Here is a 15,016-nt window from a genome sequence, read left to right as displayed (position 1 = left end):
TCTCTCGCTTTCACTAAGTTGTTCTTATTGTTATTTTGGTGCCATTGATGAAAAGGCTATTACAGAGGTGAAAGACCTCTACCGTGAAAATTACAGAACACGGAAGAAAGAAACTGAAGAAGACACCAGAAGATGAAAAACAGCCCTGCAGTTCATGTGGGGCAATAAAAGACCCAGATAGCCAAAGCAGTTCTGAGAAGTAAGAACAATGTTAAAGCTGGGCGTGGTGGCACACAATTATAATCCTAGTACCTGGGAAGCTGAAACAGGAGGATCGCAGGTTCGCAGCCAGCCTCAGCTACTTAGTGAGGCCCTCTGCAACCTAATGTGATCCTGTTTCAAAATAAGGAATAAAAATAGGGCAGGGGTGTAGCTCAGAGGTAGAATGTCTCTGAGTTCAATCCCAGCACCACACACACAGAGAGAAAAAGAACAATGCTAAAGGCATCAAAATACCCAATTTCAAATTATACTGCAGAACTGTCATAGCAAAACAACATGGCTATTCTGGGTCTTTGATTCATTTGCATTTTAGGACTGTTTTTTTCTAGTTCTTTGAAGAATGGCATTGATAAATTCAACGGAGATTATATTGAAACCCCTGTTTTTGTTTTTGTTTGTTTGTTTGTTTGTTTGTTTTGGGGGGTTGGTAATGGGGATGGAACCCAGGGGCATTCTACCTCCGAGCTACACTCCCAGACCTATTTCTTTATTCTTTATTTTGAAACAGGGTCTCCACTAAGTTGCGGAGGGCCTCACTAAGTAGCTGAGGCTGTCTGCAAACCACGATCCTCCTATCTCAGCTTCCCAAAGGCTGGGATTACAAGTGTGCGCCACCACGCCCAGCTGGGGTGGCCATTTTTAACAATATTAATTCTGCCAAATCCATAATCTTGGGTGGTTTTTTCATCTCCTAGTGTGTCCTTCAAATTTTCTTCAGTGTTCTGTAAGTTTCCTTGTAAAGGTCTTTCCCCTCTTCAATTAGATTTATTCCTAGATTTTGAGGCTATTGTGAATGGAATCATTTTCCTGAATTCTTTCGCAGCAGATGCCGTCTGTGTGTATGAAAAGGCTATTGATTATTACATGTTGGTTTTGTATTCTGCTACCTTGTTGATTTTGTTTATCAGCTCTAGAAGTCTTCCGGTGGATCCCTTAGGGTCTTCTAAGATCGCATCATTTGCTAAAAAGAATAATTTGACTTCTTTCCTATTTATATCCTGCTTATTTCTTTCTCTGACCTAATTGCTCTAACTAAACTTTTGGAGTTGCGAGAGTGGATGTCCTTGTCTAGTTTCTGATTTTAGAGGAAATGCTCTCACTTCCTCTCTCCCCATTCAGAATTACGGTTGGGTTTGTTGCATATAGCCTGAGTAGTGCTGAGATATCTCCTTCTACCCCTAGGTCCTTCAGGGTTTTTATCAGGAAGGAGTGTCAAATTTTGTCAGAGGCTCTTTCCACATTCACTGAGATGATGAGTTTTGTCCTTGATTCTGTTTTTGTGGCTTATTACATCAATTGATTTGCAAGTATTGAACCATCCTTGCATTCCTGGGATAAAATCAACTTGACCACAATGTACAGAATCTTTTTGATATGTTGCTGAATCTTATTTGCAAATATTTTGTTAAAGATTTAGCATCTTTGTTCATCAAGGCTCTTGGTCTGTTACCTTCTTTTCTTATCCATTTTGGGTATAAGGGTGATGTTTGCTTCATAGAATTATTTTGAAATTATTCCATTCTGTGTGTGTGTGTGTGTGTGTGTGTGTGTGTGTTTGGTGTTGAGCATTGGACACAGCGCCTTCTTCCTCTGAGCTGCACTGCTCTGCCCTGTTTTATATTTTATTTTGAAGCAGGGTCTCGCTAAGTTGCTGAGAGTCAAGCCAAATTGCTCAGACTGGCCTTGAACCTGCTATTCTCCTGTCTCAGCACAAGAATATAATTCATCTCAGCATGAGAATATAATTCAATCTTTTGTTTTGTGGTACTGATAATTGAATCCAGGAGCATTCTACCTCCAAGCTATACTACCCTGTCATATTTTATTTTTTATTTTGAAAGAGTCTCACCAAGTTAATGAGAGTCTTTCTACTTGCTGAGGCTGTCCTGGAACCCACAATCCTCTTGCCTCAACCTCTCAAGTACTGAGACTACAAGCATGTGCCACCATGCCCAATTTATAGTTTTTTTTTTTTTTTCAAAGAAATAGCAGGAGCCAGGCGTGGTGGCGCACACTTGTAATCCCCGCGCTTGGGAGGCTGAGACAGGAGGATTGCACAGGTTCAAAGCAAGCCTCAGCTACTTAGTGAGGCTCTCAGCAACTTACTGAGACCTCGTTTCCAAATAAAATATAAAAAAGGTCTGGGAGTATAACCCGGAGGTAGAAAGCCTCTGGGTTCCACCCCCAGTACCACAAAAGAAAGAAAGAAAGAAAGAAAGAAAGAAAGAAAGAAAGAAAGAAAGAAAGAAAGAAAGAAGAAAGAAATAGCAGGACTTGGGCTCCATTTTGTACATCTGCCATTATATAACCTTAATTATGCTTGGTTTGTGCGTTTTTTTGTGGGTTTTTTTGGTTTGGTTTGGTTTGGTTGTTTTTTGCTGTACCAGGGATGGAACCCAGGGGCATTCTACCTCTGAGCTACACCTCCAGCCCTATTTTTTATTCTTTATTGGAAACAGGTTCTCACTGAGTTGCAAAGGGCCTCACTAAGTAGCTGAGGCTGTTCCCAAACCGCGATCCACCTATCTCAGCCTCCAGAATACTGGGATCACAACCGTGCACCCCACGCTCGGCTTATGCTTGTATTTTTTTAAAGATAGCATATCCTGGAAATGGTGAGTGCCAACCCCTTCCCAGGCTTCCCCTTCAGCCAATAGCTTAAAGATTGTTGCGCTCCTGCCACTGAAAATAAACCACCCAGCAGTTGTCTGCCACGCTGTTCCTGTACGCCTGACTCGCTGGCAGCAGGATCCCTCTTTGCAAAAAGTAAAATTTGCCTTGCTGAGCTATTTTCAAATATGTGACTTTTTTTGTAAATGACGCCCCAGAAATTACTTCTCAGAACAGCCTCCCAAGTACTGGGAAAAGGGCATTCACCACCATGCCTGACTGGCTTCCTCCCTTCCTATTTTTGGAATAATCTGAGGATCATTGGTGTTACTTATTCTTTAAAGACCTGGTAAAATTCGGCTGTGGGTCCATCTGATCTTGGGCTCTTCTTAGTTGGAAGGACTTTTATTACAGCTTCTATCTCAGTGCTTGTTATTAGTCTGTTTAGGTTTTCCAGTCTTCTTGCTTCATTTTTAGTAGGCCATATGTGTCTAGAAATATATCTGTTTCTCCTGTCTTTTCCAATTTATTAGATTATAGATTTCCAAAATAGCCCCTAATGATCCTCTGGGTATCAGTGGTGTCTATTGTCCTTTCCATCTCTGCATTTATATATAGTACTGGGAATTGAATCCAAGGGCATTCTACCTCTGAGCTATATGCCAAGCACTATATTATTTTTTATTTTTTGTGGTACCTTTTCTACCTCCAGGCTATACTCCCAGACCTTTTTTATATTTTATTTGGAAACAGGGTCTCACTAAGTTGCTGAGAGCCTCACTAAGTAGCTGAGGCTGGTTTCGAACCTGTGCGATCCTCCTGTCTCAGCCTCCCAAGTGCTGGGATTACAAGCGTGTGCCACCACGCCTGGCTCTATTTTTTATTTTAATATATATTATTTTTGTGGTACTGGGGATTGAACTCTAGGACATTCTACCTCCAAGATGCACCCCCAGCCTGATTTTAATTTTTATTTGGAAAGAGTCTTGCTAAATTGCTGAGGCTGACCTCAAACCTGCGATCCTCCTGTCTTGACTTCCTAAGTGCTGGGATTACAAGCGTGTGGTGTGGCCACGCCTGGCTTCTATCCCTCTATTTACTCATTTGCTCTTCCTTTTCTTTCCATTAGTTTGGCTTCAGGTTTATCCATTTGATTCACCTTTGACTTTGTTTCATTGATGCTCTGTATTGTTTTATTATTTTTGTTAATTTCAGCTCTGGTTTTTATTATTTCTTTCCTTCTAATGATTTGGGGATTGTTTTTCTAAGTAGGTCTTAATTTATTAAGTATGATCTGGTAGGGATCCCGAAATTCAGACAATAGTAAGCTCTGGGTGTTTTGTTTTGTTTTGTTTGCGGGTCTGGGGATGGAACCCAGGAGCATTCAACCTCCGAGTTACACCCCTTGCCCTATTTTTTATTCTTCATTTTGAAACAGGGTCTCACTAAGTTGCGGTGGGCCTAAGTAGCTGGGGGTGTCCAGGAACCGGGATCCCTGGTCTCAGCCTCCCGAATGCTGGGATTCCAAGCGTGCACCACCACGCCGGGCTTAAGTTTTTCCTTTAGGCTTCTAGAATGGCGTGTTCTTTTTGTTCTATGACTTGGACTTCTGCTGCCCTCTGGTGGTGCTGAGCATAACGCACCCAGCAAAGAATTCTTTCCACTCCTCGCGCTTGGGGGCTTCTTCCTTCTTCTCGCACCTGTACATGAAGCCGGCCTCACTATGCACCCGTCCTCTGGACACGAGGACCCGACAGGGTAAGAGAGGGAAGACAGCCCTCCTCTCCAGAGCGACTCTCACCCTCCTCACCCCACCCCCACCTACCTCCCCTGACCTCGGGCTCCGCAGATGGCAGGGACTGCAGAACCACCCACAGCACAGAGGCGGCAGGTACCACTGGGGCTGAGGACAGCTGTGGAGCCAGAGATTTCTGTCCTCAGACGGCCGAGGGAACGGGTGGAGAAGGAAGGACCCGAGGACCCACTCGGAGAGCAAGGCTTTGTCATCCCACCTGGAGGAAGCCTTGAGACCCCGGGCCTGCGCAGTGGGGAAGCTGGGGTGGGGAGGGAAGGAGGGAGGGAGCGAAGGGTGTGGCTTTTCAACCTGGTGTTTCAAAGACTGAGGTCAGGATTGAGGGGTCAGGGGTTGGAGCAGGATTCGGATCCACTGAAACTTGTTCCCCAGAACTGAACTTAAACTGTCCAGAGGAAGGAGAGTTCAGAATGGTTTCTTAGGGCCCAACAATAAGGAACGTCACTCTGAAAGGCCTAGGGTTGGAGTGGAGACTAGAATTTGGCCTCATTCTCCCCTTTCCCTCTCCCTCCCCCTCTCTCTGCTTTCCTTCTCCCTCCGTTGCTCCCCTAGGGAGGCCAGCAGTTCCGGCCAGGAGAGGATAGGCCACCCCGGATGAGATGGAAAACACCTGGAAGAGCCCAGCCTCCCTCTGCTCAGCCTGAGCTATGCCTGGGGCTCACACCTCCCTCTCCAGTCCCACTCTCCAGTGCGCAGAAAAGCCCCTGGGACTGAGCCAGATTTTCTTACAAATGACATGTGTTCCCACCTCTGAAGACTCCTGCCTTCCCGGCCTCCTTACAAGACTGCCAATGGGGGCCAGGGCTCTGGGCCACTGCCCTCTACACACAGCTCCTCCCTGCTGTGACCTGAGGCTATAGCAACCCTCCTGCACCCCTGAGGTGACCAGCAAGGGAAGAAGCCCACACACTGAGGGGGTGGGCAGGGAGGGTGGGTCTGGCCTCTGGTGTCATGGAGGAGCTGCTGAACCAGCCTCACACTGCCCCTCTCTGCAGTCCAGTGGGAGAGAAGCAAATGTCTTTGTTGCCTTAGCCACTGCTACTTAGATTTCTGATTATTTGTGGCCCCAAAATTCTTAATTCATGCACAAAGGACATTCACTGGCTCTTTTTATTCTTTCTTTCTTTTTTTTTTTTTTTTTTTTGCAAGTCTAGGGATGGAACCCAGGGGCATTTGACCTCTGAGCTACACCCCCTGACCGATTTTTTTCTTTATTTTGAAACAGGGTCTTACTAAGTTGCGGAGGGCCTAAGTACCTGAGGCTGTTCATGAACTGTGATCCTCCAGTCTCGGCCTCCCGAATGCTGGGATTACAAGTGTGCGCCACCATTTTTTAAAAGCCTGTGAGGGACCATGCATGGTGGTATACACCTGAAATCCCAGTACTTGGGAGGCTGAGACAGGAGGATAACAGGTTCGTGGCCAGCCTTGGCAACTTAGCGAGGCTCTCTGCAATAGAGCGAGACCTGTTTCAAAATAAAAAAAAAATTAAATGGGCTTGGAGTGTAACTCAGAGGTGGAATAGTCCTTGGTTAAATCCCTAGTACCCCCCCCACACACACACACCCCTTATGAGGGGTGGCAAGATCTATTTAAGAAGTCAGAATTCAAGCTGGGTGTGGTGGGTGGCACAGGGTGCCCTGAGCTTCAGACTTCAGACCCTGGCTTCCTATGAACTGAACCCAGAATCTCAAAAAAACTGCGCACATACATCTGCCTTCCTCTACGTCATGTGGTCAGTTGTCTTGGAGTCCAGCAGTAACGGTGTTGACTGAGGCACTTTGCAGCTCAGGAGGTTGAGATGTAAAGATCGTGAGTTCAAGGCCAACCCGGCGGCTTAGCGAGACTCTGTCTCAAAATACCAAAAGCTAGGGATTTGTCAACAGATTAATGGGTAATGAACATGTGGACATATACACAATGGACTTTTACTCAAAACCACGTCCTGGGCGGGGAGATGGATGGAACGAGAGAATATTACGCTGGATGAGCTCAGCCAGTCCGGGAAAAGTCCAGGATTGAGTGTTTTCTCTCGTGTGTAGAAGACAGAAAACAGCAAACAAAAGAAAGTTTAGATAATGGAGGAGAAGAAACAGTAGAAGTGTGGAAGGAGATGCTGGGAGGGAGGCGGGGAGGGGAAAGGGAAGAGATGATGAAATAATCCCAATCGTGAAATGCCCGCGTCTGACGGTATCACTACTGCTCTGCTAGGTTTGGGAAAGGGAAACGCGCCGAGGACATGTTTATTTCTATGACTCTGAACCTCACTATGATTATTACAATGCACCAATAAAAGTATTTTTGAAAGCCAGGTGTAGGCGCACGCTTGTAACCCCAGCATTCGGGAGGCTGAGACAGGAGGATTGTGGTTCACAGACAGCCTCAGCTACTTAGTGAGGCCCTCTGCAACTCAGTGAGACCCTGTTTCAAAATAAAGAATAAAAAAAATAGGACTGGGGGTGTTGCTCGGAGGTAGAATGCCCCTGGGTTCCAGCCCTAGTACAGGAAAAAAAAAAAAACAGAAGCTGAGAGAGAAAGGATCGCAGGTTCAAGGACAGCCTCAGCAAGTCGTGAGACTCACATCAACCTATCGAGACCCTGTTTCAAAAATAAAAGAGGGAGCCAGGCATGATGGCACACACTTATAATCCCAGCATTTGGGAGGCTGAGACAAGAGGATCACAGTTAGAGGGCAGCCTCAGCTACTTAGACCCTTTGCAACTCAGTGAGACCCTGTTTCAAAATAAAGAATAGAAAAATAGGACTGGGGGTGTTGCTTGAGGTAGAATACCCCTGGGCTCCATCCCTAGTACCGCAAAAATAAATAAAGAAATAGAAAGGGCTTGGGTGGTAGCTTGGAGATAGAAGGAAGAATGCCCTTGGGTTCAGTCCCTAGTACCAAAGGTCTCCAAAGCCAGGCATGGTGGCACTTGTAATCTCAGTTCTTGGGAGATTCAGAGATTCGAGGACAGCAAACAGTGAGGCACTCGTCAACCTAGAGAGACCTTGTTTCAAAATAAAAATAAAATTGGGCTGGGAGTATAGCTCACACTCACACACACACACGATATGAAATATGAAATATGATTCATTTTGTGTACATTAAAAAAAATTTTTCAAAATTACTTTGTTAACTTGTAGTCCCCTAGAGAAGACAAACTGCCGTCTTCACACCAGGGGACCTTCCCACCCTTATCCCTGGGGTTTGAGAGAGACATCTACGCCTATGACCCTCAGTTTAGTTTCTACCCATCTCTCCCCCAGCCAGACCCACCATCAGTGTTCTCGCCCACCCTCCCTCGGTATGGAAGCCCCCAAATCCCATGATCCCATGGCCGCGCTCAGTTCCCCTGAGGACCCCAAGTCATCCAAGCCCAGGTAGCACAGACATGAGGGTCAGCACAGCCTTTATTGGTGAAGAGATCCTCCCACCCCGGGGCTGTGGTGGGAAGGGAAGCAGAGCCAAGGCGGCCTCGAGTGTGCTTCCAGACATCACTAAAGAAGTTCCGGGCAAACCAGGACAACTAGGGCGCGGGGGTCTCTGTAAGTAGAAGAAACATCAAGTCACAACTGTGCCCTCCTGGCTCTGGACACCAAATGTGTGTTTTCTTCTCCACCCTAGAGAATCATGGCATATTTTGCTCTCAAAAGCTTTAAGTGGTTGTCTGCCTCCTCAACGAACCCATGGAAGGCTACTGTCATTCAGAAGGCAACCTTAGCCAGGCGTGGCGGTGCACACCTGTAACCCCAGTACTTGGGAAGCAAGACAGGAGGATTGACGGGTTCAAGGCCAGCCTCGGCAATTTAGTGAGAATTTCAGTGACCTAGTAAGACCCTGTTTCGAAACATAACATAAAAACATACAGCTTGGAGGTAGAACGCCCCCGGATTCGATCCATAGTACCACACATACAAAAAGATGAAATTAACTTTAAAACCTGCCGTGGTGGCCCATGCCTGTAATCCCAGTACTTGAGAAGGTGAGACAGGAGAATTGCAGGTTCGCACCCAGCCTTAACAATTTAACAAGGTCTTCCGCAACTTAGTAAGACCCTGTTTCAAAATATAAAGAGTTAGGGGGGATGGGGGGACAGCTCAGAGGTAGAATGTCCCTGGGTTCAATCCCTGGTACCACAAAAAAACAAGTTTACCTAAGTCGGGTATGGCGGCGCATGCTTGTAACTCCAGCATTTGGGAGGCTGAATCAGGAGGGTCACGGCTTGTGGACAGCTTCAGCTCCTCAGTGAGGTATTCTACCTCCAAGTGATACCCCCAGCCCTAGAGTTTATTCTTTATTTGATTTGATTGATTTTTCAGTACTAGGGATGGAACCCAGGGGCATTCTACCTCTGAGCTACACCTCCAGGACTATTTTGTATTTTTTATTTTATGGCAGGATGTTACTAAGCTGCAGAAGGCCTCAGTAAGTAGCTGAGACTAGCCTCAAACCTGCTGTCCTCCTGACCCAGCCCCCTAAGTACTGGGATTACCAGTGTGTGCCGCCATGTGCGGCCCCTCAGTGCCTTTACTAATATCATATTGCCTGCCTGGCCTATTCTCTGTGCTGTCTCTACCTTGTCACATCGCTCTAGGCTTGAGGGCCTCAATCAGCCCCCATGTCTCCCAGAAAGACCTGCCTGGGAGCCGTGCTCACTCTAACACCTGTGAGCACACGCCTTCCCTATGAGAGCTCAGCCCTGCAGCGCAGGGCCTTTCTCTCCCACTGGACTCTTTTTTAAAAATTTTTATTGGTGCATTATATTCATACATTGTATTGAGGTAAGGTCCCACTGGACTCTTGTTGACCTTCAGGAGTCCCCTGTCCAGCACCCGAGCCAGTCCTCACACAGAGCAGTGAAGCCTGTTAACTCGATAGTTGGTTGCTGATGATGGCGGACTTCACTCACCTATTTCAGAATCCAACTTGTGGGTCCAGTTGGCGCCGTGGTCTATTTGGGTGGCAAGACCAGGGGGGACGCAGAAGCGGCCACAGCCAGACTTGCAGCACTTCTCCCCAGCTTGACAGTTCTCATCCACCATGCAGCCAACGATACACAGGCCCACCAGAACACTGGGGCAGTTACCATCCCGCCCTGTGGGGAAGAGGCAGGTGAAGGGACAAGACGCTGGCCCTGCTGCCCCAAGTGCCCTTCGGGAACTCAGCCTTGGGGGCTCCAGATGAATTGACCCCTGACCCAGTCCACCCAGGAAACCACAAATCTAGAGCACCCAAAAACATCGGAGCCGAGGGTTTTCAAACGATACCCCAAGGGAATTCCTTAGGGCAACTCGGGGGTTGACAGCTAGGCAGGTTTGGGGGTAAGCACCGAGTGGAGTGCAGAAGGGAAAGGGCTCTCCTCCCCCCGTGCTTGGGCACCACAGCATCGCTTCCTGTCTGCCTCCCTAGACGAGGCTGACGTCCCTGCTTTGTGCTCCTAAAGCGGCCTATACATAGAGGTCTGTATACATCACATTTTATTATACGGATGCTCCCCAGCCTCTGATGGTTCAGCTTAACAATTTTTTCAGCTTTGAGATGGTGTAAAACCAACACACGCTCAGTATATTTTGGATATTTTTCAACGAATTCAAAATATTTTGGATATTTTTCAACGAATGATATGCAATTCTATTGAATTCTCTTGCAATGCTTGGCAGGTTATGACTATAAGCCACACCTTCCCGTCAGCCCCAGAATCACAGGTGTACACCAAAAAAAAAAAAATTTTTTTTTAATGAAGCTGGATGTGGGCATGGTAATACACCCCTGCAATCCAGTACTTGGGAGGCTGAGACAGGAGGATCACAGGATGGAGGGCAGTCTCAGCAAGTAGTGAGACTCTCATCATCAACCTAGCGAGACCCTGTTTCAAAATTTTTTAAAAAATTGGGGGTGCGCTCATTCGAGTCATCCCTCCATGCCAGTCTAGTATGGAGCTGTACCTGTCCTCTGTATTTTTATCTTTTAAAAAACTTCTTTAAATCTTCAAAAAAAAATGGGCTGGGGTGTAGCTTGGAGGTAAAATGTGCTTGGGTCCAATCCCCAGTGCGGGAAGGGAAGGGAAGGGGAGGAGAGGGGAGGGGAGAGGAGAGGAGAGGAGAGGGAGGAGAGGAGAGGAGAGGAGAGGAGAGGAGAGGAGAGGAGAGGGAGGAGAGAAGGGAAGGGAAGGGAAGGGAAGGGAAGGGAAGGGAAGGGAAGGGAAGGGAAGGGAAGGGAAGGGAAAGAGGAGGAGAGGAGAGGAGAGGAGAGGAGAGGAGAGGAGAGGAGAGGAGAGGAGAGGGAGTAGAGAAGGGAAGGGAAGGGGAGGGGAGGGGAGGGGAGGGGAGGGGAGGGGAGAGGAAGGAGAGAAGAGGAGAGGAGAGGAAAGGAGAGGAGAGGGAGGAGAGAAGGGAAGAGAAGGGAAGGGAAGGGAAAGAGGAAGAGAGGAGAGGAGAGGAGAGAGGAGAGAGGAGAGGAGAGGAGAGGGCTCTCATGAAAACAAAAGACCAGTTGAGTAGTGGAAGAGAGACTGGGGGAAGGAGGAGAGAGGGTAAGGGAAGGTAGGAGGCAGCAACAGAATGGTGTTATATGTATATATGAATGTCTCTCCATGAATCTCACTGTTATGCATACTCATAATGCATGGCTCAGTGTACTCCAACTAACAAGGTTTCCAACTTATGATGGGATTACCAGGTGTGAACCATCATGAAGTTGAAGAACATCTGTAGCCGGGCGTGGTGGCGCACGCTTGTAATCCCAGCATTCGGGAGGCTGAGACCTGGAGGATCGCGGTTCGCGGACAGCCTCAGCTACTTAGTGAGGCCCTCCGCAACTCAGTGAGACCCGGTTTCAAAATAAAGAATAAAAAATTGGGCAGGGGGTATAGCTCGGAGGTCAAATGCCTCTGAGTTCCATCCCCAGATCCACACACACAAAAAAAAGAACATCTGTAATTCCTTATTTAATTGCCTGTTTTTTTTTTTTTTTTCCTGACAGGCTAGATATACTACACATGGACAAGAGGCTATTCCCAGCCAATTGAGTATTGCCTGGGAATATAAAGAGACTAAGATAACATCTAGGCCAATTATTCTAAAATGGAGTTCCACGGTGCCCGGCACAAAAGGAGCACACAAAAATATATATTAAGCCCGCGTGGTGGTGCATCTTGTAATCCCAGTACTTGGGAGACTGAGATGGGAGATCGCAGGTTCGAGGACAACCTAGCAGCTTAGCAAGACCTTGTCTCAAAATTTAAAAAATATAAAGGGCTAGGGTACAGCTCAGAGGAAGAAAGCCTCTGGGTTCATCCCAGTACCAAAAAGTGTGTGTGTGTGCTTAAACATTGAAAAAACAAAGGAATTGGAAGAGGAATGCTTTCCTCTATTTTTAAATCATAAATACATGTGTGTACGTGTGTGTGTGTATGTGCGTGCAGCTAGCTTTCGATTGAGATGGGGGTAAGCTCTGTGCTAAACATTAGGTCTGGAAACCAGTGAACTTGGGCGACTCCATCATTTAGCAGATGAAAAAACTGGGCTCACAAAGCGAGGTTGTAGCCAGGCATGTGTGGTGGGCACACTGGTGATCCCAGCACTGGGAGGCTAAGACCGTAGGATTGCAGGTTCCAGGACAGCCTCAGCAAGTAGTGAGACTCTCCGCAACCTAAGGAGACCCTGTTTCCAAATAAAAATAAAATAGGGTGGGGGTGTGGCTCAGAGGCAGAATGTCCCTGGGTTCCATCCCGAGTACCACAAAAGACAGAGACAGAGAGAGAGACAGAGAGAGAGAGAGGAGGTGTAACCAAGGTTATAGAGCAAAGCTGTAGCAGAGACAAGACCTTGCAGCCTTGCAGCCTAGTGCTTTATCCCACGACTCCGCACTGCCTTTCCCTACTTCTTTTTGTGCTCCTTGCCCTAGAAGAAAGGGCTGCTTTAGGTTAGGGGAGAGGACAAGGATGACAGCTCTGGCTTCTCCCAGGAAGAGAAAAAGGGAAGGTGGCCACAGCTGGCTCCCTCCCTCTGACATGGACTCTGGGGCTCAGGGCGTACTGAAGGATTTCTTTCCTAAAGAGTCGACATACCTCCTTGGATGTCTCCACGGCAGGCGTGGCCACAGCCGGTGCTGCAGCATTTGTGCCCCTGGGGACAGGACGCATCCCCATCACACAGCTCCTCACACGGAAGGGGGTCGACAGGACATCTGCCACCAATCTCTGCCACAGAATCAAAGCATGGAAGTCCAGAGGTGCTCAAGCCCAGAGCTGAAACACTCTTTCCGGCATCTCATATATATATTGTGTGTGGTACGGTACTGGGGATGGAACCCAGGGGCATTCTACCTCCGAGCCCCCAGATCTATTTTTTATTCTTTTTTTTGTGTGTGTGGTATTGGGGTTCCTGGAAACCCTTCTACCTCCGGGTTACACTCCCAGACCTATTTTATATTTTTTATTTGGAAACAGGGTCTCTTAAGCCAGCAAGGCTGGCTTCGAACCAGCGCAATCCTCCTGTCTCCGCCTCCCAAGCGCGGGGATTACAAGCGTGCGCCACCACGCCTGGCCTGGCTTTTATTCTTTATTTTGAAACGGGGTCTCACTGAGTTGCCAAGAGCCTCACTAAGTAGCTGAGGCTGCCAGGATCCTCCTGTCTCCGCCTCCCAAATGCTGGGATTACAAGCACGCGTCACCATGCCCGGCTTCACGTATATGTGAAATGTACGTATTTACGTGTATCATATATGCCGCGCACCCTGATACTTTATCTCCTATTTCTTCTTTGTTTATGCTGCCATAACTAAACTGATTTTGGCCCTCATCATATGAAAGCACTGTTTAGCTCCAACCCCTGTCGGGGGGAGGGGGGTCACCCCTCTACTTGGTCCTCCGTCCTTCTTCCTGTGGTAGACACTCACCCTGGTGACCCCCAATGAGCTACATGTCCTAGGACTCGGACCTGGGCAAAGTCCCTCCATAGTCTCTCTGTGCTTCACGGGGCCACTTACTTTGACCAGTAAGACCAGTAAGTGTGGCGCACACAGAGGCTTCCTAAGCATGGCGTACTGCCATGCTGTAAAGTAGCGTGAGCTAGACTAGGGGCTGACGAGCCCCCCGTGGACAGTGAGCCGAGAGGAGCCACGGCCTCCCTGGACTTCCCGGCTCCACTCACGCCTCCTGCTGCACCAGTAGCCTCGTCTACATCACGTGGGCACACGCACTGCCCAGCCGCGCCCAGGCACCCCACACATCGTGAGAAAGAACAGGGTGTTGTTGGTCTTGGCCACTAAGTTTGGGGATGTGGAATACTTATTAATAGAAACCCAGGCTGGGCGTGGTTGTGGACGCTTGTCATCCCAATACTTTTTTTTTTTTTTTTTGCAGGTCTAGGGATGGAACCCAGGGGCATTCTACCCCTGAGCTACACCCCCTGCCCTATTTTTTATTCTTGATTTTGAAACGGGGTTTCACTAAGTTGCAGAGGGCCTCACTAAGTAGCTAAGGCTGTCCATAAACCACCATCCTCCGGTCTCAGCCTCCCAAATGCTGGGATTACAAGTGGGCACCACCACGCCCGGCCAATACTTGGAAGGCTGAGACAGGAGGGCTGCAAGTTCAAGACCAATCTGAGCAACTTAGCAGGACTCTCAGCAACTCTGCAAGACCCTGTTTCAAAACAACAAACAAACAAACAAGTAAATAAATAAAACGAAAGGCCTGGGGTGTATCTCGGAGGTAGGATGCCACTGAGATCAATCCCGTGCAAAAATAATAATAATAAAAAAATCAAAACCCAAGCCAAGCGTGGTGGCGTGCACTTATAATCCCAGTACTTGGGAGGCCGAGACAGGAGGATCGCTGTCCGCGGCCAGCCTCAGCTACTACTTAGTGAGGCCCTTTGCAACTCAGTGAGACTCTGTTTCAAAATAAAGAATAAAAAAATAGGCCTGGGGGTATAGCTTGGAGGTAGAATGCCCCTGGGTTCCACCCTTAGTCCCCCCCCCCCGCAAAAAAGGGAAAAAAAATCAAAACCTAGATTTGTTCTGAGAGGCAAAGAGTCCAGATAAAATGATTCATCCCCCCCATATTCTCTTGCATATTCTAGGGGTGACCAAAAAACAAGACATGAATCGGGGAGACTTGTGCATTCCTGATAGAAACTACCCCCTCACTTCTTTCTTCTTCCAGTCCAAAGACAAATGTGAGGTGGGAAGGCAGAGTAGCCTTCTCTCAACCTGGAGGCAGCTAGCATGAGTACAAAACCAAGGATGGCCACGGAGAAAGAGAGGAGTCGCTCTGGTCTTGGTAGCCCTGTAGAGCCACCATGACATCAGCCCTGGCACCTGCTTCAGGGTCTCTTGTTATGGCAGAACAATGGGCCCCTATTTGGTTA

At 47.8% G+C, this 15,016-nt stretch overlaps 1 protein-coding gene across 1 annotated transcript in view; it reads right to left on the bottom strand.

Moving 5' to 3' along the window:
• The window catches only part of WFDC3 (WAP four-disulfide core domain 3), a gene marked incomplete at its 3' end in the record, with an annotated part of 42,119 nt that overhangs the window by 15,522 nt on the left and 11,581 nt on the right, over positions 1-15,016 (bottom strand). The window contains exons 4-5 of the mRNA XM_080716497.1: positions 12,712-12,843; positions 9,553-9,738 (exon numbers count right to left, since the gene is read on the bottom strand). Coding sequence (XP_080572623.1) covers positions 9,553-9,738; positions 12,712-12,843 — 318 coding nt within the window. The remainder of the gene's footprint in view (positions 1-9,552; positions 9,739-12,711; positions 12,844-15,016) is intronic.

This window comes from Muscardinus avellanarius, assembly GCF_963383645.1.
Source record: "Muscardinus avellanarius genome assembly, chromosome: 19".
NCBI lineage: Eukaryota > Metazoa > Chordata > Mammalia > Rodentia > Gliridae > Muscardinus > Muscardinus avellanarius.
The sequence above is the reverse complement of the archived record's forward strand: the minus strand, read 5'-3'. Positions and strand labels throughout refer to the sequence as shown.